Genomic DNA, 26,681 nt, shown 5'->3' on the forward strand with positions numbered 1-26,681 from the left:
CATTAAACAGTTGAATAGCATTTCATATCGGAATTTTTTTTTGTTATTAAGGTTTGCATTGATTTAAAGCGACATTGTTTATCGCGATTTATGATTAACGTTGGTATTATCGATGTGCTTTTAGAAGCATCACTACAGAGAATTGAGTCCGAAGGCACAGGAGAGTCTTGGCGAGATTCCTAACGAATTCACGGAATATTGGACGTCGAGATTTCCGTGCTTATTGGGCCATGTGTGGTGCGCGATGCAGAACTTTCGACACGAATCGAGCTTAAAACAGTACTACCATACAACGTATACTTTTGCGAACGGTTACGAGGGGCAACGAGCACGTACACAGGTGGAACAAGTTAACAATGCGTTCGCGACGTCGACCAGGATGGGAAAAACGGACAGCGTCGATTGGAGCCCCAATCGAACAAGATACCGTGGCCAGAGAAGAAAACAAGAAAAGAAAAAACAGGAGGAGTCATCAACGTGGTTATTACATCCGCCAACGTGAACTGTCTTGGAATTACTACAAACTAAGCAAAGAAATGATGAAAAGTGCGGCTGTAGGCGTGTATCAACGTGTAAAAATGAAATTTCCGTTTAGTTGGAGTCTAGATTCCATAAAACCAACACAATAAATATTACAGTTTTGTTTTTAATTAAAGAAGCGAACTGAAATCATTTAAATTACAAGCCTCTTTATACACATTAGCGTATACTCGAGACGTACGCTTTATACACGTATATATTTTTGGTACGTCTTCAGTTTAGCTTATATCCTAGCACAGAAATCGATGAAATTAGGCGCTTATTCGACACGTTTTTCCACACAAAACGACCGAACGTGGCAGAAAAAAGCGTCGTTCTGCCCCGCGACGCGAGATGAACTTGATAGTGGAATTAGGTTATGATCAGGGCCTACAAACTCCCATGTATTTCGCATGACCGGGCGTTAGTGGCGCCCTCTGACATGGGACGTTCCATGGTGTAAATAATGTGAAGCATTGCGCATAATGGCGGCAGGTTTGGCGGTTGAACCAATCAGGAGGCGACCCGTTTTGTAGGCGCTCACTTTAAAGTGAACGTCGATTATAAGAAATAAAAATGCGTGTGTGTGTGTGAATCATTTAAAATTTTAAATATATATAATGAAATATAATAAAATTTTTGTAAACTGAATGGTAATTCAATGGTGTAAGTTTGCGTTCTTTCTTGTTAATTTTTATAATACATTAGCTCTCTGACATTAGATAGAAAAGACATTTCTAAAGCTTATTTTTCCTCTTTCTAAAGCAATGACTAGAACGCGCAGTCTATATGTATATTCATTACATTACGTTTATGTTTCTCTCTCGCACTCTCTTTTAACCTTTCTCTCTCACAATCAGTGTGCGATCGCACGGTGCCCCGGCCCCAGCCCAGCCCAGTGCCCCCAGTGGTGCCCAGTGCCCAGGCCCAGGGCCCAGCAGAATCGTGAATCGTGAGACATCGTCACATGTGACATCGTCGTGACTGTCGTGAGTCGTGTGAGTCGGTGTGAGTCGTGTCGTGAGTCGTGAGCGATGCGCGTAACATGTTTTGAGTACTGTTCGTCGCAGTTTCGCGAGCGGACTTGGAAAAATATGCGCGCCCCGCTGCATTGGAGCTAAATTGCGATCACGTTCGAAACGCTACACGCCACCTCTTGAGTGCCGAGTGCCGAGCACAAGGGAAGGAGCAGCGATTCCTTCCTGCGACGAGAGCGAGTTCGTAGATTTATAACCTCCTATTGATATGACTTTTCTCTTGACTGCATCTTTTGCTCGTAATTTTTGGTCATGCTAACAATAACACGACGCGTATCGTACAACGTCATTTATTTTACCGAGAATCAAGTTATCACGGTATGTATGGATGTAACACATTTCGTTAGTTAATCTGTATATCCACGTGGACTGTAGCACTGTCGCGCGTTACTTGGAACGTCAAAGATCAAAGCTGAATATATTGACATTTTACTACGTTAACACGTTAACAACGTGTAGTGACAACGTGTACCGACTGATCTTTCTTGGTTGCTCTTTGTAGAAAATGGAGAGCGAGCGCTTAACTGGCAGAGACACCAAGAGACACGACGAGAGTACTGAGGCTAAACCTAAGGAGACTCTAGGCAGTCTAGGCTTGACCACCGCAGTAGCCTTGGATACTCTGCATCGCGATGTTAGACGCGTTCTGCAGGAGTACGAAGAGGATCGCAGGAGAAATAAGTAGTATCTTGTACAGCGCGTGTGATTATTTCGAGCAAGCGCAAGAATGTTTATATCAAGTTTATACTTATATATCGCGACAATCGTTTATATTCAGGAAGTATAGAGCTTGGCTGAGGGATGCCCTGCATCATCGTAGCCAATATACGACGCTCTGCTGGACCTCCGCAATCGCCCTGCTGATCAACGCCATTATTCTCATCGTTGCGTTCTTCACGCTCAATGAAACATGGTATTTATTAATTAAACGGGGCGACATATTTGTGTGAAACTTGGGCCGCGTTTCTCACCTTATCCGTGACAACTGACAACTGACAACAGCGCCCTCCAGTAAATAAATATATTATTGCAGGTATTCGACACTGCCGTACGAAGGACTGACAGTCTGTTGTTTAGTAGTATTGAATTTTATTTTAGTGATATTGGATAACAAATTACGACACGAGGAAATTCCTCATAGAGTGAAAACTCTTCTGGATAAACTCAATGGTACGTATTTAAATAGACACCAAATAAGACGTTTCATATCTGTGGGACATTTATCTTATCTCAAAATTAAACGTGTAAGCACGAGACTGGCCTGCGTAACAATATATCGGGCAGTTCCTGTATAAATCCCATATATGAAGCTTCTCACAGTAGCAACGATTATATGTTCACGTGTGTGTTTTTCGAAATTGCAGTTGCACGTTCCACATGTCAATGGAAATCCGACAATTATCCGCATCTGTGCAGTCCGCAATCCCCTTGCTTGACCTTGCAGTGGACGTATCGCGATGGTCAAGTAGTCAACTTGCCATGGGCTTTATTAGTGGCCGGTGACATAATCGTGATGAAGCCAGGCCAGCAAGCACCTGGATATTGCGTGCCGTACGACGTACGTGACGTCAACTCTCTCGCGACCGAGACTTCTCTAGATGTTCAGTTTTCAAGATGTCCAAGTTACACAGAGATTCTGTTTAACGCAAACTGTTCGCAGAACCGAGCTTTCTAATTAAACTTTGAATTGCAGGATGCGGAAGCGCCTGTTTTGCATGCGAGGGAGACCTACTGTGCGCCGGTACACAGCGCGAACGAGATTTTCTCCACGCCGCAGGCCCGCGCACCTCTGAAGAGCAAAATCTACAAACTCCAGGAAACGCCATACCTGATGAATCTCCGAATGGCGTTAGATCAAGCTCTCGATCGACCGGTCACGTATTACAATCGCAAGCGTCACTTACTGATGATCTGCTGCATCGAGCACTTGACCTATCCGATACTCGTGATCGTTATCCTTGTGGTCAATCTGCTCCGTTATCTGTATTTGACAGATTATTTTGGTACCGGCCACTGGAGTGAGATGTTCCTGTTGCAACCGATCACCGTTAGTCTGCCGTTGCTGCCGTTGATGTTCCCCGCCTGCTGGATATTCCTCAATTGCTTCGGCATGGCCCGTTTCAAAGCATTGTTTAAGCTTTATTTGTCCGCAAAGAAACTCCAGGTCAGTATTTAATTCAGAACGTCATTATTTACAACGTAAAATTTATACCAAGTATATATTACACGTACGTATAATAATATAATACACCGTCTACAGAGATTGTTGTGCGTTTGATAAATTATATTTGATTAAAAAAAAAGAGGGAGCGTACGTTATAATCTCCTTAAATTTAGTTTGTAGATCCTTTTGAAGACGCGGATATCAATGGTCCCAGTCATCCGGATGTAGTGTATAATTGGCTGGAACTCAAAGAGTACTTCTTCAATATTCTTTTTGGCACGGAGCACATGATGTCGCGGTCGGCGAGCATTTTACACGTACTGGGCTCTGTGACTGTGAGTATCGTAGCACGAATTGACTGTGACGTTATATCCGAGTACCGGTAGGCAATGATTCTGTCAAAGATTCGTCATATAACATTCTATATATATTTCTGTAGGCACTGTGCTGCGTAGATAAGAAAGGAATTCTCTCGTGGCCTAATCCTACGGCGGAGAAAGTATTTTTCCTACGTAACGCCAATATTTTGTCGCCGAGCTCGAGGTAGTCATCTTATAGTCGCGCGGACCCAGTTGGGGATATAAGAATCCGAGTATCTAAAAGTTCAAGAATTTATGAATTTCTCCCCCTGAGATGAAGGAGTTTAACGTAACTTAAATTTACGGTGAAATCACACGGTGCTATCGGTATCGACGCGATTACAATCCCGTTTGTTTTTCAGTACCGGCAGCGTGGACAAGTCGGCTGATAAGAACCAGGAGTCTGAGGAGACCAAGGTCAACTCCACGAGAACGTCTTACGTTCAGCACGGTAAGGAAGGACGAGAGACAACGAGAGTCGTCGAGTGCGCGACGTAACGACATCCGATGCTTCGCAGATATGTCGCACTCCACCGCCGAGGTTTTGGATCTTACCCATGATCACGCCTTGCCGTTTCGACTGCAGTTCGACGACCAATCGTGGCGGCAACATCTCAACTCCTTGAAGCCGCTCGGTCTGGCGATCCTCCTCAACACGTGCAATATGGATACGCAGGAGCACTACATGCAATTCTGTTGCCATGTCACTTGCGAGGCTCTTTACAACGAAAACCTAGTCCCAGTGACCAACAGACGGTATGTGCGTCCTTAATCTCTCTCTCTCTCTCTCTCTCTCTCTCTCTCTCTCTCTCTCTCTCTCTCTCTTAGAATCAATTGCCATTGATTCAATCCTTGCAAAATCCAATTTCAAAAGAATCGAAAAGTAAAGTTTAAAATTTCAGCAGATGTCTGTGCGAACTGGCGAAGCAGATTGGCTTCCAGGACCAAGCGCAAAAGATCTTTCAACTGGAGCAACAACTGTGTACATTTAGACATGTAGTAAGTATTACTAATAATTGTTTGCATGTAAGAATTTAGGAGAATGCTTTTCCTTTTTTCAAACTCACGTGATGAACCATAGTGAAATCGCCCTCCGTCAAAATTTTGGAAATTGCTCGCGCGTTCTGTGTAATCGCAGAAATTGTTGAACTGAAGTTTGTGTAGCTGGTTAAAAACAGTCTCAATCAAACTGGGTTTTTTTTTTTTAAGCTTTGCCATTCTAAAAAGATATCGTTCAGAGGGGGATGATTTTTGTTACAAAAGCGAATAAAAGTTGTCACGCGGCAGCAAACTATAAACGTTTTGTTGGCAGCAACCGGAGATGGTCAGGCGGGATATAAAGTTCGCGCGTTCACTGAGCATCGCGACAAAGTTGAAGTTCCCGTTTCCTCATATGGTCACCGTGGTCGTGAAAGAGCGCAGCGGTGGCGGTCTGCAATTGTTGACGCAAGGAACGGCCGACGTAATTCTAGACTCGTGCATCGAGTACTGGGATGGTCACGATCTCTGCCCTTTTTCCGCATCAGACAGGTACATCGTTCGCTTTTGATTCCATCCAGTCTCATAAACAAATTATTCTAGATTATTTTATTACATAAGGAAGATTATATATGTTTTTAAAATGTTTGGTCCATTGTCCATTGGTAAAGTTTAATTGTTATGTAACGATTCTTTAGTTTAATAATGGTGTCCCTCTTTTGATAGCGATAATTTGATAATAATAATAATAATAATAATAATAATAATAATTTTTTCTTTTGTCGTTGCAGAAAAAAGGTGCAGGACTTCTACCAGAGGACGAGCTTGACTTCGTACTGCACCGCATTTGCTTACCGACCGCTGACGCGCGCTATCAGCGACAAGATGTCCGAGATATATCTGGAACTGCCTGCTGATAGCAAACATTTGTACACGCCCCACAGGAGCCCGACCCCTTTGCCGTGGGACTTCAGAAACGTTCTCGATCCCAGAGTACGAGGAATATTAGGGCAGTTTCATTCGACAGGTTGATCTACTCACTAATTCAACGGATTTTTGTCTGTAACTTTGATCTTCATGTAATTTATTTTTATTTGTTTCGCAAATATTTCAACTGCAAAGAAAAAAAACGTGACTTTTTTCTCAGATTCCTTGTTGTGCAACGAAAATAAGGATGATGACGTGAGCGACGTCGAAAGCTGCTTCGAGGTGCAGTGTAATCAGGTTTTCATCGGAATGGTGACCATGCAATATCAGGCGCAAACCGATATGGTGCGAAACTACTATGGTCGAGAATCTTTTCTTTTCTTTTTATTTCTTTTTTGTTAAAATTATTTTTTATTTACCTTTTTTTACTGCAAACACGCAGTGATGTACATTATTGACTACAGGTGCAACTGATCGAGCAACTGGACAGGGCGTGCATAAGATTCGTCCACTTCAGCAAGGAAAATGAGCTGCGCTCGCGCGTTTTCTCAGAGAAAATGGGTCTGGAGAGCGGATGGAATTGCCACATCTCGTTACTCAGCGAGGGGGCCAGGTATCCTATGTTGTAGACGCGCGATGTACCGTCGTCGTTTTTCTCTCAATGTCTCTTGGATTTCTTATGGGGCATATTCGTGACTTTTTCTTACCATCAGTGTCTCTGATCCGACGTTCTCGATCCTCCGCACCTCTTAGTTTTTAGACAAATGTTTCCTTTGACAAGAAAGGAGATGGAAGAAAAGATTTAAAATGAGAACGCTAAAAGTATATTTAAAGAAGAAGTTTTTAACTGAAAGGGTTACGTGTAGGATCAGACACGCACGTGGGAAAGCTGCATGCATATTAACGACGCATTACGTCTCTTATTCTTGTTAGAGCGAGCTACCATGAGGCTCAAATGTAAAATATGTCCATATATATTGCAGGAGACAGCACGGGCTGGAGAGATATCCGCATATGCCCCCGTCGTATATGTTTGTCTATACGTCTTTTTTACTCTTGTTATTGTTAATCGTGATCTGCATGATCATCTTTGTTATGCAGAATGTCTCAAGAAATAATACAAGATCCACGTCGTATACACTTGACTTGAGTGCAACGTAACTCGCGTGTATATGTTTTACATCATATAAAGATCTATTAAAAAATAAACCGTTCAGAAAAAGCCGTTGCAACTAAAAATCTCAAGGAAGAGATGTATGTATAGATATATATATATATATATAGTGTGTAATTACCGTATATTTTAAATATATTTTAAAAGGTATATGAGTAACGAAATGGTTGAAACAACGCCTTAGAAATTCTGAAAATTGAAGATTGAATCAAGTTTAAGCTTGAATCTCAGACATGTTTCTCCGAGACATTCTGCAGTGTCACTAATCTAGATAGAAGATAATGTCGCGATCATTTGGCTGCAGTGTCCTCTAATATCTCCTAACATGTGTACTAATATCTCATTCTTTATTCAAGGCATATTAACGCAGGATATATTAATTTTACTTTATTATCACTTGTTTGTATCTTTTCCTTATAGATACTTTGCAAACATACATTTTCAATAATATGTTCCTTAACATATGAAGCAATTTTGTTGTTGCTGTGTGTGCGTGCGTGTGTGTGTGTGAGTGAGTGAGTGAGTGAGTGAGTGAGTGAGTGAGTGAGTGCGTGCGAGTTGATGCATCAAGGATTTGATCATGCGACGACACGCGTACTCGCGCGAAGAAGATACACGCCCATATATGTATTTTACTGTAACTAACACACACATGACAATGTCAGGTCCGAGAGTCCAGTGGGTTGGTGGGTGAGCCAGGCAGCAGCCATGTCCTCACCCACTCCCTCACCCACAGCCCAATCTCATCAGCCTAATTACTCCTGCATGGACGAGGCCAGCCACTTGCTTACGCGTGTCTTTTCTCGGTACGTTACGCCGATTACATGCAGAAATAGCTCACTATACGCTGTACAATATAAAATCAGATTTCCGCTTTGCTTCAAAAGAGAAAAACAAAACAAGTTAAAACGGCAAAATATTAACCGTAGATCGTACACGTGCAAGTACTTAAAATGGAAATTTAACAAATATCATTTATATTCAGATAAACGGCGTTGAAAGAAATAGACTTGAAGCAAATATAAATGAAATACTAATCAAAAAATATCGCGAGAAAAAAACTTAAATACTTAAAATCTCTTGCGCGTGCTACGGTTGATCGATCAAGAGAAGAAATGTGCGGCATGATGAGAGACGTCTCTCATTTATTTGTCATGGTAACTTTGCCGTGTCCCAAAGGACTTTTGGGCGGCAAACTGACGTATTCTCTTGGCTTCTTAGCATTAGATGTGTTTCTTATCGCCCACCATTATCACTAGCGAAATACCGAGCGATTGATAGTATCCACTAAGAAAGAATGTTTCCCGTTTTAGCAACAACTTGAACAACAGCCGAGCGATGAGTATGTCGGCGCCGAGCGCTATCAACACGGACTTCTCAACGGTCAAGTTCGACGATGAGACCACCGAGTGGAACAACACGGGGGCTTCGCAGGTCAAGAGCGCGATGAGCCACAGGTTGCTGTGATATCTAATGCCAAACTAAAAAGATTTCTATAAAGATACGCGATGGTATTCAAGGTTTGATAATGCTACAGAGATAACAAACTGTCGAGCAGGGAGCAGGACACGGTGAGAAGCGAGGACAGCGTTTTGGTGCAGAGCGTCGATCTAGGATCAGGCCAGGAAGCTTGGAGATCCTTGAGCTGCCTCACCGACAGCACCGAGCAAAGCGCGCCGGTCAACTTTGATCTGTCGAACAGGGTAGGGCAGATCTCCTTCTCGATTAAACTTAATAAACGTTTATGATACATGAGGTACTTATTCTGCGAGCGCAGGCTAAATTGCCGAGGGGCATAGATAAGATACGTCCGCACATCGAACTAATAGACAACGTTCCTTTGCTCGTATCCCTGTTCACCGACTGCAACACTACAGTGACTCGCGAGATGTTGCACATTATGCAGGACTACGGCGAGGTGGTATGCGTGCTTGGATCCTCCGCCAACGCTGAAAACATGCCAATCTTCATGCAGGCTGACGCAGGGTACGTATAATCTTTGTTATCGATCGACGCGGTGAGATTTTTTAGAGACGCGCGCACAAAGGCAAAATTCCATCCAGGCGTACACAGAGAATCGGTGTACGCGCGTCTGACTGCAATCGTCTAGTGCGCCTACATCCCGGAAGTAAAATATTTTTCCTCGAGTCTTGAAACGTCCTTCTCCCTGCGTGCCCAGCCTCATTTTCAATTAACGTTTCAGGCATGTAATCTTTCGAAACGTTCATCAACAGAATCAAGTTTCTCGAGAAAGATCCATATATATAGTTTCTGATCTTGCGAAAGTGCGCGGGGTTGATCTCTGTATCCAAGTTTTCTAAAGACTTGTAAATCGATTGCAGAGTAGCGGTGGAGCCCTTGTACCCCCAGGTGTGTCAAAAAGTACCCGTGTTGGTACCTACCACGGAGAATCAAGGAATTTCTCCCATCGACCTGAGTAGAGCGCTCAACTCCGTCGCGTGTTCGCTGAGTGTGAAACGCGAGGACCCCGTGGCAATCTTTCATCTCATTATGGAGGTATTTACGGTGTATTTTCCAAGAAATTAACGAGGAAGGTAACGAGGCACAAAATAAACGGTTCTTTTTTTTGCGTGCACCCAGGCTCGTCATTATATGAAGAATCTATGGAACTGTATACAATTCTGGCTGTGCTGCTTAGTTACGCTCTCCGTTATGCAAATGCTGTCGGCGTTTCTACTGCTGCCGCCACTGTTCTCCATCGACCAGGTACTCTGGCTGTGCTGCTTGATAATCCCCATATTATCGACATCAATGATCGCCACGCCGATAGATTCGACGATAATGCAACGCGCGACTGGGAAGAATCAATGCGTAGTTAACGGAGAGGTGAGAAAGGGGCGATAAATATATATGAGGTCATCGGCACGTATTTCGAAACTTATGAAAAGAAGAACGCTGTTCTCATATATTCTTTTTTTTTATTTTTTATTTATTTTTTTTTTATTTCTTTGTAACATATATGTATGTAATTTTATTCTAATATTTAATCTTAATATGCGTCGAGAGAGACGCATAAAGTATGCGACGTCGCGAAAAATAACGTCATTAGGGTAAAAGGTCTTGTGTATATACTGCGTACTTATCAGCATTAATTTAAGTAAGTAATAGGAGCTGAAGGAGAAATAACATCGATAATCGCTTCCGCGATTATAGGTCACGCTATTCGTGCTATGGTGCTACGGCAGCAAGTTTTTACCGACGGTGATCACGGTGATCCTCTCGCAGTGCATCTCGTTCTTGACGCTTTGCCCCGTCTACGTGCCGCAGAACTCCAAGTGCCTGTATATATATCCAGATCCGCGGGATCAGATCTGGGGCGGCTGGGGCAGCAGGCCGATCGTCATTCTGGTCGTGCAACATTTCGCTCTCACGCTCATAGTCCTGCATTTCGGTAATTCGACGATCTAGCAATATTTTTTCTATCGTATTGTTAATTCTTTGGCATATCGTACTTGGGGCAAAAAATTTAGTCGTCCAGTTTGTCAACGTCTTTCTTTTTGAAAACAAACGTACTCACGTTGTTAATTTTTCAATCAAAATAGCTCTTGTTTTGCCTCCAAGTTTATTATTTTATTTTATCGTGTCTTTTTTTTATGTCCACGTTCACTTAAAAAAAATTGCATTATTAATTTTTTAAAATCAGGATTTAACAGAGACATGGCAAATCTTTTATACCAACCTAATACAGCAATACATCGTGACACACAGAAATAATAATACACTTGGAAGCTCATTAACATATATCTTTTCTTTCAGTTACGATATCTGTCAGCTTTGTGCACAGGGAATACTCGATATGGAAGAAAAATCCCATGAGTAATTGCACCTGGTTTCTTGGCGTATTTGTCGTGTAAGTGGAAGATCTAACCGAATAACAGTCTGTCGCAAAAAATTTGTCTTTTCGAGTTCTCAGCGTGCAGATTAAATTCTAAATACATTTGTCGTTGTATTCGTGTCATAGATTGTGCGTGCAAGCGGTATTCTCCGGTGTGGCGTTCCGCAGGTTTTGGCGGGAGGAAGGCAAGAAGATTGAGAATTTCCCGATTCACGTACCGTTGTTCTTTCTACTCTCTGTTCCGCTGACATTAGCGGTTAACGAGTTGATCAAGTGGCAAGAGATCAAGTAAGTTTATCGTTTTCTGCATGCCTTTAGTCGTCTATGGCGCGTTCGCTGCAATTTCTGAACGTAATTAATGTTTCTATTCTCTCTTTCTCAGAGTGAACGTCAGGTACCAGAAAAGAGCACGTTTAGAATTTGGTACGAAGCTGGGAATGAATTCGCCATTTTAATCAACGTCGTAGCACCAATTTTTGATGTCTTCGAAATATCAAATGTGTTTTAAAAGATATACGGGTACATCGTTAGGTGTATATGTATATTATTAGTATATGTTATCGAAAGTATTCTTACGATTCAGTTGCTGCAAACTCGAGAGGTCGAAAGGGTTCGTCAGCTTTGTGTACTTATAACGCCGTGTCAAATATTGCCAAACGATTAGACTCGAACGAGGCACCGATATTTTTCTATAGCGATATGCATATTTACATTTTGCGATGTAACAACGGCCCACATCGGACGCCGCGCCGCGAAGCTGTCGATTGCGAGATTAAACGAGCGTCGCGCACGAGGTTTCGCACGATACCGCGGGCTGATAGCGGAATATCTATCTTATTTTATCAAATCGCTCTGATTAAGACGCGCTTTTTTCGCTCTTGATTCTGTCGTAATTCAAGATGTCTCACATCATAGGTACATCGTTTTAGATTTCATTAAAAAAAAGAAAAAAAAAATTTTATATATATATAGGATAGAAATAATATTTTAATAGTAAGTAAATAGTAATTTTACAATTACCGGAAGATTATTTCGTTTCTCTAGTATCCATAGTAATGCGAGCGTGCTTGAGAAATCTGAGACATCTTGTATTTGACGACTTTGGTATTATACGTAGAGTATTTGTACACACATAAAGATGTTCCTATTGATAACTTTGACATCTTCGTCAATGTTCGACTTTGCGAGCTCGTTGTATACGCGTATAATCGAGAAATCGGAAGTTTTTAGCGTGAACGCAACGATAGTAATTTATTTGTTGTGATCAAGGATTAGCCGAGATTTTAGCGACGTAAATGTACTCTGCGAGATTATAGCTAGCCGCATCGAGAGTTAAATTCAAACTCTAGCAACAAGAGTCTCGCTGGTACGAGACATTTCTCTGGTTGTGAGAAGTGTTCGCGTGCGCGCGCGCGCGCGCACGTGATCATATTTGGAGTAGGTTTCTTGATTTCCCACCGATAAAGTGAAATATGATCTTAATCGCGACGTTCAAAACGGCCGAACCTCCACACGCAACTTGCCCCCGCGAACTTACGTTCTCCTTTTGCGCTGTTCTTGTACCACCGTTCAATTTTGACTACGACTACGAACATGCACGCGCATATAATATCTATTGTTTTTTACTCGTTTTTTAAACTCTATAAACTCTAACGTGTTGATCGACGACGTAATTTTCGTTCGTTGTACAAAATACGAGTGGAGACACTAAAGGGAAAATTAAAAATAGAGCGTGCTCGGTCCTAATAAATTAAGGGGATGCCATACATTTAACCGGATCAAAAATCAATTCTTTTTTACATTTTCAGAAAGTATAATATTTAAGGATTTCTCTCACGCCAGTAAATTATAAAATTGACTATTCGTCTTACTTAAATCTCTTAGATATCTATTTTTTCTTGCCTTCTATTACATATTGAAGCAAATGTAAAAAAGAGATAGAATAGGCCTGATTTTTTGTGTTATGTGACGTTAAGTCGGAGGTTTGACTATACTCTACATCTTTGTTAAACGATATTCCACTCTCGTAACAAATTCATTTTACTGATAAACTTCCGTTACAGTGTGGCACATCGTCCCGATGTTGTTAATAGTTGCTTTCCATTTACACTCTAGTGATCTGAGTCACTCAGTTATGTGAGTATTCTATACTCAGGTAAGATAAGTCATTTTGGTGACAAAGCTATCGCATAACAATACAGATTCGTAGTCTCACTTTTAATGTGAGTCTATTAGATTCATTAAAGCACAGTCTCGATTGTGGATAAAAACTCGGTTGAATCTCACTTACCAGCATGCAAAAAGAAGGTGCATTCAACTGAGTTATGACGTCAAAAGTGAGACGTATCTGAGTTTTGATGTAAATGGAAAGCAACTAATATTGCATTCTAGGGCCGGTCGCACAGTCTCCGCGTAACGTGCGTCTCCGCGTAAACTCACTCTTCGTCTCTTTTTAGGGGGGGGGGGGGATAGTTAGAAAGAGATGCAGAGTGAGTTTACGCGGAGACGCACGTTACGCGGAGACTGTGCGACCGGCCCATATAGACTTGGTTTTACGCGATAAAATGGATCTTTTTTTAAGAGATGAGAATAAAATATTCATTAAAAAAAATACTCCTATGATGAATTCATTTTTACTAATAAGCGTTTATATTCATTAGTTGTATTTAATACTGTACAAAGCTTAGCAACTGATCGAAATTACTTCTGTCAGTCTTTTTCTTCTGAGTCTAAGCGCTATTAGCTATGGATTTAATTATATTAAACTAGACTACAAGTAAGCTATATAAATCAGATTTAATTACATCAAGTCTAATTTTTCGAAACGTTAATAAATGCATGTGTCCGGTTCTTGCGGCGTTGCGTAATCCTTAATCCTTGCACGATTTGCGTAATTAGAAACCGCTGCGGATTGCACAACAAATACCATCAACGCTAATAGCACGCTACAGCACATCGTCGCTGAATACGTTGCCTCGTACAGCAATTTCGGTGAGAACACCGACCACACGAACAGATGATAACGTTGATTGACGACAACGATCATGTAGATAGTTATCGTCAGCAGCCTCCACGCGATGTAAGACCTGCTCGTGCGCGCGACAACGTCAGTACTGCAAATACGAATCGATTCTCTTCTCATTAATAACTCTCTCATTAATAACAATTGTATCGACAAGAATTTCAGAATTCGTGAAGCACTCACCGGTTTGTCGGATATAGCTGTCGATAGTAAATGAGTAGGAAATAAGCCAAGACAGGTGCGGAATAAGTATTGACGATTAAATATACACCAGTGACGAGAGGCATATAGGAACGCAGACCGACATATCCCGCTGCGACGTCTATACTTGCAAGGCTATTGGAATTTCCCTAAAATATCAATCGTGCACAGTAAGAGATAAATAGTCAGCTTAATTCTTAACAATCTCAGTAAATTATTAAACCAATCGTAACAAAAAAAAATTATGAAAAAACAATATTTTTAAGTCTCCCTAAAAATTATCTAGAGGAAGAAAAAGATTTTTTTTTTAGATTTGATCAAAGATGTCAAGTTCTTTCTTTTGCTCCTCTCATTTGAGAAGTTCATGTAGATTAATAAAAATCAAGGATTTCACCTCGGATTTCACATATATATATATATATAAAGTCAGATACTTGCCTGATAGAAATAAAATACATTGCCCAGCCAATAATGTACGAGGATTCCGAGATCGAGCAAATTGTCTTCTCTTAATGCAGAGTCGAGGGTCGAGCCTGTGATGATCTGCATCGGCAATAGGATCACGTTGTACGGTTGGTGCAGCATCGCCGAGATCGCCACCCACGTATTCACGATGAAAAACAGCATCATGCTCGCGAAACGCCGTTTATCGCGCTTACGTATTAATGTCGCGCGATAGCCGTAGCTTAGCAGAGACAGCGTTATTATCCCCCAAAACATACGTACTTCGCGTACGCCACCACTGCAACAAATGAAAAAGTTTGCTTCTTAAATGTTGCGGTTTGTTCGTGTAATCGGTTCGATGAACGGTCGATAAACTGGCATTTATATGGAATATAAAGAATGCAATTGTTTACCTTGACGAGGGATACAATGGAATTGTCACGACGGCACCATTGGACGTGTGACGAAAATATATACAAGCCGCGATAGCCGTATTAAGGAATAACGATTGCCGCTTGTATTCTTTATCCTCGCATTCGTACGCAATCCAGATTAGAAGAACGAGTGCTGAAAATAAATATCACAAATTATACATTGACTCAAATCTTGTACGGAATATCTCGCGACGAAACGATTCATTTCCCAATCGTTTATAATTAAAAGATCATTTGCATTTCAGCATTTATGTTGAGAGAAAATTAAAGTTTTTTGTCAATAGATTTAGACATTTTACCAGCTAGAAGCAGGAACGTCGTTCCGACTTTGTTGTCGTCTTCCTTCAACCAGCGAGCTATGTCAGGCAGATGGGCCCACTTGTCGCCAGTACTGTTTAGCTTTCGCAGAACTCTGTGCCCTATTAGTAGCAACACGAGCTTAGCACAAAGTTCTATGTGACGCCTAGTATCGTCGCAATTTGGACCCACCCCTGTTCGCACCTTAACGCTCGTAAGATCGCTATTATGTACCGTACTATTAGATGGCTAAGAGATTCAGCTGCGACGCAACGGATTATTCAAATCTGACTTGACGTTTATCAACAATGGAACAAGTAAATTTTAATTTTATCGTTGTTCTATTTTTTATAAATTTACGTAACAATAACGTAATAAGCATATCATTAATATAATCTCTGAAAAATTGATATAACGTACGTGCTACGGCTTTCGTGAACAAATAATATGTTTAGTGTGTCTGATTTGAATTATCCGTAGATCGGGAAAAAAGATCAGAAAATTCTACTCACTCGCGATGGCACGCGAGTAATCTTGTGAAATAACGGTAGAGAAAGTACGCGATAGTACTAGTCCAGAAGAAATACCACGTCTGATGCTCCTCCTCAATAAAACTGCTGCCGGCGAGGCTCGCTATGTGCAACAACGCGCCGACTTGGAACACTCTGCGTATCTTTGGTCCCTTCGTGAACTATGTTTACGCGGAAATTAAAATATTATAATGGAGATAATATTTTATCGCGTAGTTATTTATTGCGCAAGAAATATTTTTACGTGTCTAAACTAATAATACTTGTTATTATCTTTCGCTAGAACGTAAATAAATATTGCGTCTTACCTCCGTCAAAGATAAGTCGCTGTTTATACAAAGATCACAGTTTACATGTAAAATGCCGATGACTACGAAGAACAACAAAGCATCAAATATACTCGTCGGGTAGAAAGAGGTCGTATCTTCAGAATTGTAAAGATAATACATTCCTAGACACAAGGAAACGCGCACCAAGAAAAATGACGCGGTCTTTTTATACGTAGTCCAAACAGCGGTTTGCACGAAAAACAAGATGGTAAGTATCTGGAAAAAAAAATGTAAAGTAAAAAATTATCTTCAACGTCTTTACGTTAGAGCAAAAGAGAAAACTACATTTATCTGCAGAGTTACATATTAACGCCCTGGACGTTACCCAACGGGTAACGTAATTAACTTTTTAAATACTTGGATCTTTTGAAATTATCCGTTTAACTCACTTGACACAGAAAAAACACGGCAACGGCCATCGGACGAAAGTCGTACTTGATTATGCTGCCGATCAGAGCATCCTTCATCTCTTTAAGGATCGCATTATAAGACAAGACGATATTCTCGACCATCCCCCTCTCTGTCTCACTCGCGTTCAACCAAGCGGCGTGCAGATTTACAGCGTCCAAATACTTTCGGTATACATCTGAAAAAAAAAAAAAAAAAATGGAGTCTCCCTTCGTATGACCGCTACGTCGTGATATTCTAAGGATGTATCAAAAGCAGACGATGAGAGACGCTGCTTATAAAAGAAAACACGTGAGACAAATGAAACGTATCCTGGCGTATAAATAAAGGTACGGATAAGAAAATAATGTATATAAGTAATTTTTTTCACGTCGTTATCATTTTAAAGTTTTACCGATTTAGAGATATACGGATTTTCTGCCATTCAACGAATAATAAAAAAGGAAATATTTAGCTCGGAGGTTTTCCGTTATACCGTTATCGCGCTTTTCACTTACGACACCTAGAATACGTCGATAATAAATAAAATGATTCTAGAGACTTTTCAAAGCTACATACTAATACCTATATGTAAAATTGTGTGTCGCGGGTATTCCTTTTTATGTCGTTAAATATAATTTTTGACTTCTAAGTTTCTAGATTCTTGAGAACTTGGATCTCTTGCATCATTAAGTTGCGTTCTCTTTTCTCACGTATTAAATTTCTAAAATTCTGAGTTTCTCATTTTCTCACTACCTTTATCTGAACATCTCACGATCCTTTAATATTCCGCGACAAACTCTTACGTCAAATACTTACGCTCACGTTGCGACTCACGGTGCGCGAGCTTCCGGAAACGGTTAAACACCTGCCTTGAGTTGTAATAAAGGAGGAAGAGCCGTTTAGCGTTGTCGAGATCGTAGATGCTGTCCAGAAACACGGAGCCGAGATTCGTAGAAGGAATAGGTAATCCGAGAGCGGTAGACAACGTCGCTGCAATATCGAGTTGCTCGATTTCACGCGCGTCACCATTCTCTTGACGCAGACAGCGAGTTCCTCCTATCGTAATAAACGGCACCGTTGTCTCTTGCGGCGTCGAGCCACCGTGGCCGCCCGAGTCCTTCATTCCATGATCGCCGCAGACGATGAAAAGCGTAGGTACTCCATCGTTGTTCTAAAAATAAATGCGCCATAGCGCAACGGAATGAGCCATAGAATGTTATGTTCTAAATAAAAATAGAATAATCCCGATACTTGTTACACACACACACACACGCGAGCGCGCGCGCGCGACACATATATATATATATATATATATATATATATGTGTGTAAAATAAATACATAAATATATAAATTATTCTTATTATGTATTCTGAGAAAGAGAAAAAAATTGGAAAACAGGAATAAAAACAATTTTTTTTTTTAATACCGACCCAATCTTGCACACGTTGGGCTATTTGAGCGACAATTTCGTCCATTTCTTGTAGTTTGGATTTAATCGAAGCACCAAATGGGCCTTCAACGTGACCAATGTGATCTAGTCCAAGATAGTGGAGAATCATCACAGTCCAGTCGTCGTACGTCAACTCGTCTCGTATGTGTCGAGTCACATTCGTATCTACCTGTTAAAAATTCAATAATACGTAATCTCTCAAGATTAATCTCATCATAAAAATAAGACATACAATATAGCTCGTTACATTTTCATCATATTATACATTACGTACCTCTGTAAAATCGGTAACGAAAAATGAAGTAGTACCATCGTGACGATCAAATATACGGGGAAACAGAGAAAGCCAAGTGTCGTCTCCATAAAACACTAATCTATGTCCGTGCTCGTTTGCTTGAAGCACGAAACTGTCGCTGTGCAAAGGTTTACTCCCAAAGTTCAGTACTATATCTATAAAGTTTGGCACCGTGCCAGTCATCATTGCCTGTATGCCAAACAAAGCCAAACGAAGCTTTATAAAAACTGCGTTCGGCGTAAAATACGGAGTCGTTCCGAATAACGTACTAGCAAAAATCGTACAACTTTACTTTTATTCTAGGCATCGTCACCGTCGGCGAGTGCACGTTAGCTCGTAGCAAGCACCCAGGAGAGTTTACCAGTAGCGTACTCGTCAATGGCATGGCGGCTTGTCCCATTGGACCCGCGACGAAATCCCATCTTAGCCCGTCAATCACCATGATTATCAATTTCGTTATCATCGGGCTGTATAACGCGTGTCTCTTTACACTGGAAACAGCGCATATAACGCGAAATATTTGAAATTAAAATATCAACGTTGCATTGATCTATCGATGAATATAAATCATAGCTTTAGCACGTATTTACACGCTAATGAAAAACAGAATACTTGAATATATTAACTAAAATAAAATTATATATATCACGCGTATTATATCGCAACTTGTAGATATATCACGTGTCAAATAAACGTCGACGTTTAATACGTCGATTATATCAATACAATGTAATAAGTAAATTAACTTCGTCATTATTTACTAACGATAAATACGTAGATGTCTAATGTTGTTTACATTTCTCACCGGCGCGGCGCAGAGAAATAAAGGTTAATTTACCTTAACGTACCGACGTATTCCGGGACATCTGCGCGCGAGGCGCGCGCATCGGTGTGCGGAGCGACGGGAAAGAAACCGTGCAGGAACAAAGCGATGGAAATCGGTGCGACCAACAAAACGTAAAATAATAATAAAAAATTATATTTAGGCCGCACAGTTTCGGACGTCTCGGCCATCTCGCACCTTGCACCAGCCCAGGCGGAGCCGCGCGGCCGGGGCCGGGGCCGGGGCCGGGTATCGAGTATCGAATCGAACACGGTCGAACGTCGGCTACTCTCGCACGCGCACGCGCGCGAGCTCTCGATTCCCCGTCCTCTAATGCCCGCGAGAGGTTTCAAAACGTTCCGTCATCCGTCTCCTTCGAGTAACGTAGAAGACATCACGTTACACATAAAACAAACGTGCGAAGTAAGGTGTAAATACAATATTTTTTAAAATACAATGGAAGTACTTAGACAGTTTTACGTACGCGCAGTGGCGTAGCCAGGGGAGGGTAGGGGGATAACGCCCCCACCCCGAAATTTTTGAACCAAATATGAAAATAAAATACAAAGGCTAAATACAAAGGCATATACATATTATAAGCGGGGCGTTCTTGCCTACTATCGTACGTGTCTTTGAAAAATGTTACAGTGTTAGATCTTACCAAAAATATCTCCCCCTCCTCCGAACGCAAATCTTGGCTACGCTCCTGCATACGCGACACAGACACAACAGAACTATGCCTCTCGCGTCGTTGAAAGTCAAAGTGGAACGAAAGAAAAGTTACTTTGCGCGTACGGAAGAGAAACGCACAGAAATTGCACGAGCCTCGAGAGAAGCGTGATTTCTATATAAACATAAACGCGCGACGGTCCGTTGCCACTTGCGACTTGCGACCGCGACCGCCCTATGTATCGTAGAAAAGCTCGAAGCTCGAACAAGTCGCCACGTCGGCGTCGGCGTCGCCAGTCGGCAGTCGCCACCGATCGATAAGTGGTGGAGGTGGAGGCGGACTGGCGGACTGTTTTGTCAGCCAACGCGGCGCAACGCGCAACGTAGCGAGGCTGATCATTCGCGAGGTCCGTGGATCATGCTTCGGTAATTCCCGAAATTAAGTAAGTGAGTGCCACGACTCATTGTCAGCGTGCCCGCGCTCTTCTCACGAGTTTCTCCAATGTGTTTTCGGGTGCCTCCTCCGTTCTCCGTTCTCCATTCTCCGTTACTCCGTTCATTCGGCTGATCTGTGAACTTTACCTCATTGCCTCGTTGGATATACCAAACGACGTCATTTTACGTTACCTTCTCCAACATTGTAATCTCTGCACATTTGTAAATGTACCTAAATGTTTGAGTGTCTTCGAATTTCCAGCGCGTATCCAATTCTTGAAATTATCGTATACGTCTTCGTTAAATTGTTAGGTATAAAAGTGACGATAAAATCATATTTTTCACGTCGCAAGTCACGTTTAAGCGAATTTTATTTAATTGAGAATGTAATAATTAATATTCCTTACAATTTTTCGCGAATGTTATTAAATATTAAATTACTAATTATACTATTTAATCGTTTCAACATTACGTCGGAAAAATGCAAGTTGTACATGGGGAGGGGCAATTAGAATTCTTTATACATTATAATAATATTGTGTCTTTGCTAAGACACACGCGCACACGCACGCGCGCGCACAGTGTGTGTCGCTCCATGTGCGGTAAACGTTGCTAATTCATAAATCACTTATAATAATTTATATCTTTTCATGCTTGTGAAACATTGAGGGATTAAATAGCACGAACGCGTTCAGCGGCAATGGCATCGCTGGGGGACAGTTGGAAGGAAGCTACGGAGGGCTTGGACGCCGCGGTCCGCGACTCCTGGTTCGCGCGCTTGCGGGAGCTCTATTCGGAGGAGAAACGCACGTACCATAATCTGGACTCGCTCAGGGAAAAGCTGAATCGCTATTACGAAATCAAAAGCAATCTCAAAAATTCACGAGCCGTTCTCCTTGCCATATTCTTTCAAAAGTGAGTGCCATATATTCCATTCTTTCGACGATACAATTAAGATCTTACGGCAACGCGATATTATTTGTCGTATTCGTGTCTTTTGTCATGCGTACGATTGACGCGACGCGCTTATACTTATACCGTTGCTCTTATCGGCAGCAACCGACTCAAAGATATCTCGTTGTAGCTTCGAGTACGATCCTAAAGCCTTGGTCTTTAGCGAGGACAAGAATCTTGAGCATTTCAACACTTTCGCCGATGAGGCCGAAATTCCGTCGGTGAGTAAACAGCCCAGAATTTTGTCTCTCACGTGTCAATTTGTCAATTTATAATTAACTTTTTCTTTAACGCCTCAGCGGCAGCGGGTATACTGTATATATCTTTTGTCAAATTGTTCAACATCGTGAAATTTTAGGTATAGCGAATATACGATACGCAGCGAAAAAGGAATATTGTAAAAATGCTGAAAAATATAACAAAAAAAGACAATTTTAATTATATCGTTTCAAGATCTGCCAACACTTTAGAGTCGAGTAAAAACGAGATAAAACAGATGTATGCAAATACTCAATTTCTGTTAATCGTATTTTTTACAAAAGTGATCCGAGTAATTTAATCTTGCAGGACGCGGAACTCAGAGAAGAGACTTGTGCTCTGCTCAAAGTAGCGGCGACTCACAGTACCGAGGCACACAAGGTGGGCGGTGCCTTCGGCAGCGAGGATGCTCACTACTTCCTGGACCTGGATATGGCGGTACTCGGTTCTCCTCCGGATAGTTATGCCGAGTACAGGGAGCGAATACGCGGAGAATACTCTTTCCTCAGCGAGCCCATGTATACGGCGCTGCGGCTCAAAGTAAACCACCGCGCGTTCAACCTTAAAGTGTAAACACACGCGGCAGAAGGACCATCTTATCGGATATTATCAGATATAAAATAAAATATTACAAAAACTGTTTTGAAATCACCGTTAGAAAAAGGACTAGGATATTTTCCAAAATTATCTACGAGACATTATTCGGATAATCCTTGAAGAGAAGCGTTGAGAGCGTTAAGCAGAGATAGAATGAATTGTGTATGTGTGTGTTAAATTTTTCCTTTCTTCGAGATATTCAGAAATTATCTGGAAATGGAAAAATATCTAAAAATGTCAAGTAGAGACGGAGGGATTACGATTTCCTTCGTCCTCGGGTGGACGTTTCTCTCACGGATGTTCTTACGTTTCAGGTGTTGCAGAACTTCCTGCAGATTCCGAACATCTTTGCCACCGTAGAGTTTCGTGACAAGCTGGAGGAGCAAGCGCGCCAGAACATCCAAGCGGAGGTGGAAATGCTGTCTTAGAGATGCTCTTTCGTCGCTTTGCTTTCGTTGAACGCGGTTCGCGTTTTTACGCATTCGACGTCTTCGAAGACGATCCACCGAAACCGCTCTAGTCGACACTGTCGAGAGCTTCCGTCAAAGAGCCAATGCAATGGTGAAAATGCAAAAAGTTTTAGACGCCTACCTCACGCACACACACACGCGCGCGCGCGCGCGCGCGCACTCGTTATCGGTTTTGCAGAAATGTAAAATTATTGAATGCGAGTATTTTGAAACCGAAAAAGAATATTAAAATATTACGTTCACTTTGCAATTTTTTTATAAACACAAAAGTTTATGTAATTGTTTACAGGACAATCGTTAATCACACTGTGCGTTCTGCGTAAACCGTCCTAGTTGATTTATTGCAAATTTAGTTACTTTACTTTAATAAGTAATTTAATTCAAGTTTAATTCGATTAATCACGACGTGATTTTGATTAATAAATACTCAAACTGTAATTACTTGCAAGTATATTATTAATAAATACTTTTAATTACAAGTATTTATGTAATTATATAGATAAGAGGAAAATGATTGTAAGAATTATAGATATTATTATTATAAATAATGAATATATGTACATATGTGTATTACTTCTAAAACTATTATAGAGTGATATTTTAGTTTAATAATTGTTCGATTATCGAAACTGTCTTTCTCTTGTGATCTTGCACGTTGAAATTTGGAAAATAATGACCGGTTCATCGTGCGAAGGTGACACGGTGATTTGTGAATGGAATTGACGTATCGATATATGTATGTAATATCAGTATATTTTAGAAAGTATATTTTCACCGCACTATTGTGAAAACAAATCAAAAAGTGGCTCGACTCAAAATCAGAACGAACGCCGCCGCCTCGTGTGCGCGCCTCAGAACATATTTTCATGTTCGCGTCCTACGAAACGGTAGAACATTTGTCGGAATGTGTGTGTTCCTCGGAATAAGTATCTGTAAAACTCCAAAGGTTTTAAAAAAATCCGAGAAGCTTTCTACATCGCGTCCACAAATCGTTTTCGAAGCAAGCTTATGATCCCCCGGCTCTGGCAATGCTTGTTGCTGGCATACTTACATTTTACGCGAGTTAAAAATTGATTACCGCCGCGATACACGCAAAGAGCGTGTCTTAAGGTTCGTACTCGAGATGTTAACAGAAAGAGGGAGTGGTTGAACGCGATAAGTTATTAAGACGCGGCGTTTTCCGAGATTTCCGTGATCGAGAACATTGCTGGTGGAAATATTAAAAATATTAAATACGATGTACAATAAAATAAAGATGATTATTAAGTATAATACATGTCTGTGTAATATACATATATAACACTGTATCCCTGACCCTTGTAATAAAATATAAATTTGTGTTCTCGAAATCATGAGTAATATATAAAATGTTTTAGAAATTCTATAAAGGTGTTGAATGTAATAAGGGAAAAGACTGGTCGTGATGTAAAAACAATTTTCATAGGTTCTATATTCTCAAGAGAACATACGTGATATTCTCCTAAGATAACAAATTTTCAAGTAAGTTTTTAAATAATAGTAAGATCTGATCTAATTTTAATCTTCTCAACCTGTGTTTAAGCTCTTTTCTTCTCTCTCAATTTCTCTTGTAACATTTATATATTTATCATGTGCAAATATATTTATTATTGCTTCCGTCGCGGTCGATCGATCTTCGCGGCGTTTCTAAGTAACTGATTGCCGTTTACCTTAGATACGTAGCGCACCCTTGCAAGGATTAGTCAACTTGCTGTTATACTAGTTGTTATACAAAAGAGTGGGAGAATCTTTAGGGGAGTTGAGCTCCTTTAGTAAGAGGCCCATTTTGATCGATCCATCATAATATCAGAAATCGATATTATGCCGGCATGCCGCTCCAACTCGAAGCGAGTGAAAAAACTTATGACGATAATGAGGTAAAAACACCAGTAATAAAAACCAAGTGATGGTGATTCGGTCGAGTATCGTTGCATCACCGGAAATCACATTTATTTATTTTTAATTGATGTGTATAAAGAACACCAAGATCTTAATTTGATAAGTTGACAGTTTGTTTTTCAAAATCTCACGAATGGCGTGGCAACAATCTATACACAGAAGATTTAAAAATATAACATAAAAACATAAATGATAAAAAAATATATATATATATATATATATATACACACACACACACACACACACACACACATATGTATGTACATATACAATGTACAGAGTGATTCAGAAATACCTGTACAAACTTTGAGAGTGAGTTCTCCACACATATATAAACAAGAAAAAAATGTCATATACACATATGTACACATATGTCCGGAAATGCTTGGTTTATTTTATGAGTTATAATCGAGTTTTGTCGAAAGATTACTTTCGACAAAAACTGAGAGAAATCAGAATACAACTACAGTGACATGTGACCAGTGTAATATATCTTCGGTTCAATTGTTTATCCACTTATTATAGTTTATAATAATTTATAACAAATGCTCAAAATGTCCTCCATCTGCTTTAATGCACGCATGGCATGGACACGTCGGATCATATTAGACTATCGCACTCTGTCAAAGATCCCATGTAACATATGTAAGTTACAGATGATTTTGATTTTGTATAGGCATCTACGACGCGTCGGCGAGAGAGAAGCGTCTCTTTATTTTACAACTTTAGTTGCATAAACTAGGGCTTTTAAGTGTCTCCACAGATAAAAATCTAATGGATTTAGCTGCAGGCCTGAAATTTAATCTTTCGATTATAACTCATAAACCACACGAGCATTTCCGGACATCCGGACGTATGTGTATATGACATTTTTTTCTTGTTTATGCGTGGAGACTCACCCCCAAAGTTTGTACAAATATTTTTGAATCACCCTGTATAATATAATGTATATAAAATGTAAAATATATTTAATAACGTAAAACACATTTATATAACATAGTATAAAGAATATACATATAATAGTAATACACATATACATGTATTATACAATCGAATTAAGGGAAGATTAGACTCTCAAATTACAGAAAGGACAACTTAAAGTTGTCGAAAATACAGCGATTTGTCGCAGGTACTGAAATATCAAAACACTTATCGCATGGAGCCGCAGAATCCGTTCAAGACCGATCTGGTGGACAAGATTGTGAGATCGGTGATGAACAATCGTTTGGACGAGATCACGTACGACGATGCGGAGGCTACAAAATTATGCGGCGATATCGCAACGGAAATACGGCGACGCGTGAAGAAACTTAACTTCGATAGGTGCGTGATTGCAGAACGTGAATAGTCGAGCGCATATAGACGGGCACGGAGGGCACGGATACCGTATGAAAATGATTTTTCGCGAGACATAACTTTATTATACATATATGATGGTTGAATTCGTAAAAAATAACCTTTCGTTTAATAATAAAAATAATTTTCAATTTAAAGAATAAATTTTTAAGTAGTGGAGATATATTTTGAAAAATAAAAAATAAAAAATAAAAAAATTTTTTATGCGTCACTGTTTTCAAGTACTCTTCCAACCATTCAACTTTTATTTTAACAATTCTTTTCTATCTTTTGTTGATCGATATTCACCCTGAAAGAGAAAAACCGATTTCTTTCAAAGAAGTCTTTCATCCCCTCTAAACATACGATTCGGCACGTATTAAAAAATATATTGGAAACATATTTCAAATCGGTTCCGGACAGTTGTAACATGCCCCTATTACAGAGTTATTACTGACCGACTCTTGTAATAAAACAACTAATATTCGTTTCGCTGGCTGTTATTATATAAACACCGGTGTTGTTAATATTAGATATAAAATAATTTTATTTAGTTATCCTAAATGCACGAGATTGATATTTATAAGATTCCGGACATTATAAAAAATTCATTAATATTTGATTGTAAGTGTCGATAAGTGTTTAGCTGCTTTAGTTACAGCTACTGAAATTCCTCGAATGTTGTATAAAAAAAAATTTCTTCCCTTCCAGACACAAGATTATCGTCACGGTCACGATAATCGAGAAGGCCAGTCAGTCCGTGGAAAGGACTCTCGGTTTCCTGTGGGATAGCGAAAGAGATAAATACTCCGCCT

The 26,681-nt window shown here is 40.4% G+C and overlaps 3 protein-coding genes and 1 long non-coding RNA gene across 18 annotated transcripts; 2 read left to right on the forward strand and 2 right to left on the reverse strand.

Annotated features, from left to right (window-relative positions):
* The first annotated feature begins 1,384 nt into the window (after window positions 1-1,384).
* L(2)k05819 (transmembrane protein 94-like protein l(2)k05819) lies at window positions 1,385-13,303 on the forward strand. Of its 7 annotated transcripts, none has more exons than XM_077423340.1 (25): window positions 1,385-1,736; window positions 2,059-2,237; window positions 2,335-2,469; window positions 2,590-2,726; window positions 2,921-3,114; window positions 3,250-3,720; window positions 3,894-4,055; window positions 4,160-4,263; window positions 4,442-4,530; window positions 4,598-4,835; window positions 4,982-5,078; window positions 5,392-5,609; window positions 5,849-6,084; window positions 6,205-6,329; window positions 6,449-6,597; window positions 7,824-7,964; window positions 8,472-8,615; window positions 8,696-8,861; window positions 8,936-9,144; window positions 9,501-9,675; window positions 9,760-10,005; window positions 10,333-10,570; window positions 10,936-11,029; window positions 11,141-11,302; window positions 11,397-13,303. In XM_077423340.1, exons 2-25 carry the CDS (start codon window positions 2,062-2,064, stop codon window positions 11,467-11,469), a joined length of 4,179 nt encoding a protein of 1,392 aa, XP_077279466.1. In that variant the 5' UTR covers window positions 1,385-1,736; window positions 2,059-2,061; the 3' UTR covers window positions 11,470-13,303. The 7 variants fall into 7 exon arrangements, with proteins under 7 accessions (XP_077279466.1, XP_077279461.1, XP_077279464.1 ...); XM_077423335.1 differs by lacking the exon at window positions 1,385-1,736 and adding an exon at window positions 1,751-1,874; XM_077423338.1 differs by lacking the exon at window positions 1,385-1,736 and adding an exon at window positions 1,751-1,874 and having other exon boundaries at window positions 8,717-8,861.
* LOC143906997 (uncharacterized) lies at window positions 4,130-4,776 on the reverse strand. The gene is made up of 2 exons (XR_013259697.1): window positions 4,635-4,776; window positions 4,130-4,316 (listed from the first exon to the last, which is right to left on the reverse strand). It is a non-coding gene; the product is annotated as an uncharacterized LOC143906997 (long non-coding RNA).
* Window positions 13,304-13,640: 337 nt separating the features above from the next.
* Window positions 13,641-19,873, reverse strand: Pig-g (phosphatidylinositol glycan anchor biosynthesis class G). 6 transcript variants are annotated; one of them, XM_077423367.1, is made up of 13 exons: window positions 19,247-19,872; window positions 18,701-18,899; window positions 18,388-18,597; window positions 18,094-18,282; window positions 17,478-17,832; window positions 16,661-16,857; window positions 16,251-16,487; window positions 15,925-16,103; window positions 15,415-15,650; window positions 15,095-15,248; window positions 14,676-14,979; window positions 14,220-14,386; window positions 13,641-14,127 (listed from the first exon to the last, which is right to left on the reverse strand). In XM_077423367.1, exons 1-13 carry the CDS (start codon window positions 19,420-19,422, stop codon window positions 13,842-13,844), a joined length of 2,889 nt encoding a protein of 962 aa, XP_077279493.1. In that variant the 5' UTR covers window positions 19,423-19,872; the 3' UTR covers window positions 13,641-13,841. The 6 variants fall into 6 exon arrangements, with proteins under 6 accessions (XP_077279493.1, XP_077279494.1, XP_077279496.1 ...); XM_077423368.1 differs by having other exon boundaries at window positions 15,415-15,635; window positions 19,247-19,871; XM_077423370.1 differs by having other exon boundaries at window positions 19,257-19,396.
* An 82-nt stretch (window positions 19,874-19,955) lies between these two features.
* LOC143906984 (uncharacterized) lies at window positions 19,956-23,886 on the forward strand. Of its 4 annotated transcripts, none has more exons than XM_077423425.1 (5): window positions 19,956-20,343; window positions 21,005-21,250; window positions 21,420-21,510; window positions 21,857-21,985; window positions 22,459-23,886. In XM_077423425.1, exons 2-5 carry the CDS (start codon window positions 21,036-21,038, stop codon window positions 22,570-22,572), a joined length of 549 nt encoding a protein of 182 aa, XP_077279551.1. In that variant the 5' UTR covers window positions 19,956-20,343; window positions 21,005-21,035; the 3' UTR covers window positions 22,573-23,886. The 4 variants fall into 4 exon arrangements, with proteins under 4 accessions (XP_077279551.1, XP_077279550.1, XP_077279548.1 ...); XM_077423424.1 differs by having other exon boundaries at window positions 19,964-20,347; window positions 21,857-22,087; XM_077423422.1 differs by having other exon boundaries at window positions 19,965-20,343; window positions 21,857-22,087.
* Window positions 23,887-26,681: the final 2,795 nt, after the last annotated feature.

Source organism: Temnothorax americanus, unplaced genomic scaffold (genome assembly GCF_048541705.1).
Source record: "Temnothorax americanus isolate GAGA-0224 unplaced genomic scaffold, ASM4854170v1 Scaffold78, whole genome shotgun sequence".
NCBI classification, from domain to species: Eukaryota; Metazoa; Arthropoda; class Insecta; order Hymenoptera; family Formicidae; genus Temnothorax; species Temnothorax americanus.